This window comes from Arachis stenosperma, chromosome 9 (genome assembly GCF_014773155.1).
Source record: "Arachis stenosperma cultivar V10309 chromosome 9, arast.V10309.gnm1.PFL2, whole genome shotgun sequence".
Classification (NCBI taxonomy): Eukaryota; Viridiplantae; Streptophyta; class Magnoliopsida; order Fabales; family Fabaceae; genus Arachis; species Arachis stenosperma.
In genome coordinates this window covers 14,723,935-14,730,132 of record NC_080385.1, presented here as the reverse complement: position 1 = coordinate 14,730,132, position 6,198 = coordinate 14,723,935, and the positions used below count along the sequence as shown (strand labels likewise).

The 6,198-nt window shown below is 35.0% G+C and overlaps 1 protein-coding gene across 2 annotated transcripts; it reads right to left on the bottom strand.

Annotated features, from left to right (window-relative positions):
* Positions 1-314: 314 nt before the first annotated feature.
* Positions 315-5,534, bottom strand: LOC130951046 (mediator of RNA polymerase II transcription subunit 17). Of its 2 annotated transcripts, none has more exons than XM_057879660.1 (9): positions 5,264-5,534; positions 3,667-3,873; positions 3,283-3,487; positions 2,761-2,874; positions 2,488-2,573; positions 1,808-2,192; positions 1,236-1,694; positions 861-1,160; positions 315-774 (listed from the first exon to the last, which is right to left on the bottom strand). In XM_057879660.1, exons 2-9 carry the CDS (start codon positions 3,759-3,761, stop codon positions 439-441), a joined length of 1,980 nt encoding a protein of 659 aa, XP_057735643.1. In that variant the 5' UTR covers positions 3,762-3,873; positions 5,264-5,534; the 3' UTR covers positions 315-438. The 2 variants fall into 2 exon arrangements, with proteins under 2 accessions (XP_057735643.1, XP_057735644.1); XM_057879661.1 differs by having other exon boundaries at positions 3,667-3,804.
* Between the last annotated feature and the right edge of the window lie 664 nt (positions 5,535-6,198).

Genomic DNA, 6,198 nt, shown 5'->3' with positions numbered 1-6,198 from the left:
CAACAATTTGTTGTTCGACAACTCAAGAACATTGAGCATTTTAAGCTTCAAATACATGTCAAGTCCTAGCTCCCTTCAAGAAAATGCTCAGCTATAATTAAAGACCCAGTTCGACCTAATTATTTCTTATCTATATACTTCAATCAAGAATTTTTTTTTTTAGCAACTACCATATTTAGTTATTTATATTTCTATTTATTCTACTAACTCTAACTACTGACTCTAATTCTAAGTACTTCAATCAAGATTTCTTTTCTATATACCGACTCTAATTCTAACTACTGTAAAATAAAAGACTATTACACTTACGTGCATATTGATAATTACTAAGATATTTAAGATGATGAATCTTTGGTATAAATCATAATCATATTCTGATGTTTGCCGAGTTTCACTTGAAAAGTCCAAGAAAACCGTATACACAGTCTACATACAACTTCAATGGCCACCACCGCCGCCGCAACACAAGCCAACCAAGTCCATTAGCGTCGCATATAACAACTCAAGAGACAAGTGACCTAGGAATTTCCTATACTCAGATGCACCATCATTCATGTTCATGTTCATATGAAGCTTTTGTTCCTCTGCAAAACTGTCCGCCATCACCAACCACCATGATATACACCCTTCAATGTCTTCAGGGTCCACATTCGCAATCAGGCAAAGTGTTTCGCCCTGCTCCAGCTCAAAACATAAGCTTAAGAAGTCCCTGTTCGCTTTTATCCCAACCATCATAGCTTCATGGTAGAGCCAATTAATGATTTGGCTTGCAACCTGCAATCGCATTCGTAATAAATATAAAGGAAAGAAAGAAAATTGTGAATTTGCAATGACAACGATTCCTTTTCTATTAGTTTTACCTGTTGCAAAATAACCACGGCGAGATCAGCTATGTTGCAGTCGTATCTGTTTATCGTGTGGGTTTCCTCGGCCTTTCCCTTGAAAAGGCCCGATACATTAGGAGAACCTTCTGCTTTGACATTGATGCAGTCATCATTTACCAAGACCTTGGTCCAAAACTGTCGCTTCGAAGCATTTTTTTCATTAAAATCTGATGTTCTGATAATGGACTGGGGAACCTCCATGTTTAGCGTCCAAGATGACGCCCGAGAATTCCATGTGGGATTAGAAATTAACTGGAGATATGGGACCTTGCATGCCTGTAAATACCAAATACTTAACTAAACATCATGTCCATTAATAAGCACCAAAAGTCAAATTCAAAAGAGCATTACCACATTTTCCAGCTCCTTGAGAACTTTGATTGAAAATATCCTATGAGCCAAAGACATGAAAAAATGACCAAGAAGACCTGATCCATCCTTTGCCTGTGCACCGGACAAACGACTTCCGGAAGAAACTGGTTTTTCACTACCTCTCCCAAATATATAATCATGAAAAATCTGTTGAATGTAAATCTCATAGCAGGTAGAATGATGAAATTGCTCTTCCTTCTTCCAGGTGTTATGTTTGGCATCACATTCCATTTCATCAGATGATTCTGGTAAATTTGCATTCTCAACATCATTATTGGATTCACTTTCAACTGCAGAACGATCTTGATCAGAGGGTACTAATGACAAGTACACAGATGTTCCTTGACCTAAGCTTAACTGTAAATAATTTTCGCGTATTCCAGTCACGGTGACACCTGTAGATGCATTAAATGCTTCACGGTTGACCAGATCAAACACCTTGATGCAAAAGTACCAACACAATAAAGCATCAGGGAGATGTTCAAAGTAGTAAATTAGACAAACTAGACACAAAAATCCAAAAACAAGAATTTGTGAAAGTAAAATTCCACCTGCTCATTGAATATTGCTTTATGTACTTCACGAAGAAGTGAATGTGTCTTCTTAACACACACTTCATCATTCAAAGGCTTTTTGTCAGTTTCTTCCATATGATGCTCATCTGAAAAGTCAGATTTGTGTTCTTCTGATTTCCCCAGTCTTTCCTCTGATTGTGCACTAACAAAACCGAATTGGAGAGAGTGGCATGAATTGGGAGAGACATTTATTGCCAGCATTCCAGCTGGATTATGATTGACACGAACAGTGGACGTAGAAGATGACCGATATATTGCACCCTGGTCATACGAGGTATCAAAGAGATCAAAGGTAAAGCCTTCACTTCCTGGAGCTATAGCTGCCTGGCGTTGCCGTTTTACTTTCCAGTTTTGCTGCAACCTGTGTGCATATATCAGGATATGGAATAACAAGTCATGCAAGGTAGGAAACAATCATCTTACTGCAAAAAAAAAAAAAAACACGGAAAGAGAAGAAATGAAAGAAGCTAGTAAAAAATCATTCTCCTCTTTAATTTAATGCTGAATTATTGATACAAGGATCTTCTATGTTATTTAACAGCTTTTGAAGAGAATTTTAACATGGTTATTAAAGATCCAAAACTTCATGTTAAATTTCTTGTCAGCATTTACTCAAAAACGTGTATTCAATTACACCGTCAGTACCAGAGATTTACCTAATAAGAGCACCATAAAACCTTGCTTCTCTAGCAACCTGCCGTTCAAAAGCTTTGGCAGATTGCTTGAAATATTTTCCAACATGCTGCAAAGAGAAGAAAGTTTGTAAACTTGATTACATGTCCCAGATTCCAAGTAAAAGCTAAAGAAGCTGTGGCTGCTATTGACAAGTTAATGAAGTTATACAAGACTTGGTTGCCGCAACTTACTTCATAAAACTAGTGAACATCACATACTAGTGTGAACATAAAACAAGAAGATAGAAAATTTACACGGTAACATTGCAGCTTGGTGGCAGCAGATACAGCCAGGTCGGACAAAGCTTCATTAGATAATAGTTTCGGCCTTGTCATGCTAGCCACAGTTACCGCATCATTTGCTTCCACCTAAACACAATAATTAGAACAAAAATATCTATATTGTTAGCCTACACACAAGTTGCAACATATACAACCGCAATCTAAAAACAATATCACAGAGAATATTTAAATAGCAGCCACCATCTAGAGTAGATATTATACATGAAGGATTTCACTCCATGAAACAATATTTTTTGTAATGAACTTGTGATTGTTAGTTCCTCTGACACTGTAACTTGCTATCGAAAATGTTATTTCAAAACTTCATTTCATTCTTAGATGCTAACACAATATCTTCTTCAACTCACAAACTTGTTCATCAAAAACATGCTGCGAATAGCCTCAAGTAAATCTTACATTATTAGAAACAAATATTTAGAGAGAGAAAAAATAAACATATCACAAGAGTTCCTAGAAGTGATGTTCATTACTCACGGTGTTGATGAGATCTATGATGACAGAGAGCTCCTGATGAGCTAACTGCAAATTCTCCACCATGCTCTGCCATTGCCATGGAGTTGAGGCCTCCTTTGAGGCCTTCTTCTGCTTCTTGTTCTTCTCCTCGTCATCCTTCTCAACTGCCCAAGCAAAATCGATTCGCCTAATGAGCGAGAGCCGCTTCTCATCATAATCCACATCTCTATAAGAGACCACACAAAATTGAAGAGGGGTGTCACGTTAACAATTGCAAGCGCAAACTAGGGTTTAGATTGCTACTAGCTCTACTTTCGAAAATGCTGCCAGTACAAAATAAGCTAATACACAGAAGCAAAATAGGGGGAGAAAAGGTATGAAAAGGAGAAAGAAGAAGATGCATACGAGGGGAAACGTTCAATTCCATTTTCTTCGATGGATTCCAAGCGCTTGATCGGAAGCTTGTCGATGGAGACTTGCAATTGTGTTCCCTCCTCCATTTTTCTTGGAAAATAAAAATTTCCCAGAAAATTCTACAAAACCCTGTCTCCAAGAAGGGGCATGAAAGTATGTCTCAAGTGAAATCCCAAAGGAAAATACCTTCAACATAAACTGTATCACCAAAAAAGGGAAATAAATAAACCACCATACTAATAACAAAGCCTTGTGCCCTTGTCTGACTAAAATAAACAACCAATGCAAAAAGAGAATATCAATCATAACCCAACAACCAGAAAAAAAGAAAAGGAAAATGAATAATATCTTTTCAAGACTCAAAAAGAATTATTATTCACAAAAATACATCACCACACATTAATTTTCAAAAAACTAAATCTTTTAAATAGTAGTAGCCAAAAGTTAAAAAAATGTTATATTGACCTAAAATTTTCTTTTTCAGTTGGAAGAGGGTTATGCTAGCTTAACAAAAAATTTTGGATTCAGTTCTAGATATACATTTGCATTAAATCTAAAAAGGAGAAACTTTGTATATCTATTAATTAAAAAGTTCTTTTTCTTCCATATTTTACTTTGACATCTACTAACATAAATACAGGTGAAAACAAAATTGGATCAGACCAATTTTGGACAAATCCAAGATCCAAACTGAGCTCTACAATTTTTTCTTTTTTGGATAGACAAAAACCCCTATACAAAACCAAAACAAAACAAAAAAGATATATCTATAAAGCATAGTTTTCCAATCTCTCAACATGTCTTGAGAAGAAAAGCCACCTATAAAGATCATGCGTTTTAGACCAAAAAGATGCTAGTCTTTATCATCATTGTACCATAAATAAGGACACAAAGAATCAAAAGACACACCATAAGGGTGCATTAGTACCAATTAAACATTTCAGTTCATCGCACAAGTTCAATGGAATTTAAATTACAACAATTACTTATTTTATTGAACTTTCTGTTCATAAGAAGCCATGGCAGTAGATCACCAATTTTCATGCATAGAACAACATATATAATACAATTTGGCAAGTAATATTACATGAATAAGAAACTAATCTAGAATTTTTTTTCTTCTAAACTATCATCAACCGCCACTCACGACTTGGTCATAAAAAGTTAACACAAATTGATTTGTATACCCAGAGCAAAGCCTCAACGAGTGTAAAACAATGCACCTTGCTGTGTTCTGTTTACACCAACTAGACAAACTTTTTCACTTTCAACTTAATATAAGGCTATATAACCAGCTCACCTAGTCAAATTATGAAACCTAATCAAAGATTAGTACTAAAACGAACAAAATGTACATGTTCAACAGTTCAAGTAATCATGTACTAACTACTAATTTGAAATATTAACAGTGCTAGAACTCCAACCGTCTTCCGTGTAAAATATCATCCCAGGGAGAAAAGACGCCTTATATGCATTATAGAAAAGGAATTTAAGGGTAGAGAACAAATATGAAACATGCAGGTGACTTGCATCGTGCCTAGAAGCAGAAAAATGAAAACAAGAAATGTAAGGTAAAAATGAATCGTACCCAGAAAGTTTTGAATGGTGGTTGGGTTCGGTGGACTTGAGCGGCGGAGAGAACACCTAAGGCGGCGACAACATCTTCCTCTAATCCCTTCTTCGTGAGCTGGGGAAGGTGGAGAAGAGAGTGAACCTGCGAGGTCACCAATGGTGGGCTGGCGACGCAGAGGTGGTGGCAGCAGGCGGCAGCGGCGGCAGAAGAGGAGTTTAGGGATTTCAGATTTGTTTTGTTTGAATTCGGGAGAAACGAAAAGATACTGATGGGTTTAAACCGGTTTTGTGCGTGGCACTTATTATAAGTTACTAGTGTTTAAACGGGTTAATTTTTAACTAAAATGATACCTGCGCATCGCGCGGACCAGTGTTGTCAAACCCAGACCGGACTGGTCGGTTCGATCGAAAAATCGATGAATCGAATCTTAAACCGATCCATTAATTAAACTTAACAAGAAAAAAAACTAGTGTAAATCGGTCAAATCCAGAGTAAACCGATAAAAATTGGTCCAACTAAATCGGTGAAAATTAAAATTTTTTAAAATGAATGGGGTGGGGTTCGAACCATGTCCTTAATGAAAAAAGTGTAAGTTACAACCACCAAACTATCACAATTCAAATTAATATATTTACAAATTATTATATATATAGATATTTTTATCAAATATATTTACTTCCATTTAATTTATTTTAATTTTAGTTATAAACTCACTTATTTTTAAATTAATTATATTTTATTTAATAACAATTATAAATTCACTTATTTTTTCTTTTCATAATTATATAATATCTATTAATATTATTTTTTAATAAATACTTGTAGTATATAATAGTATAATAGATATAAATTTATTAATAAATTATTAAAATTTGAAAATAATTATTATTTTAATATAAAAATCAAAATAAAATATTTATGATAGAATGAAATTAACAAAATACTTATTA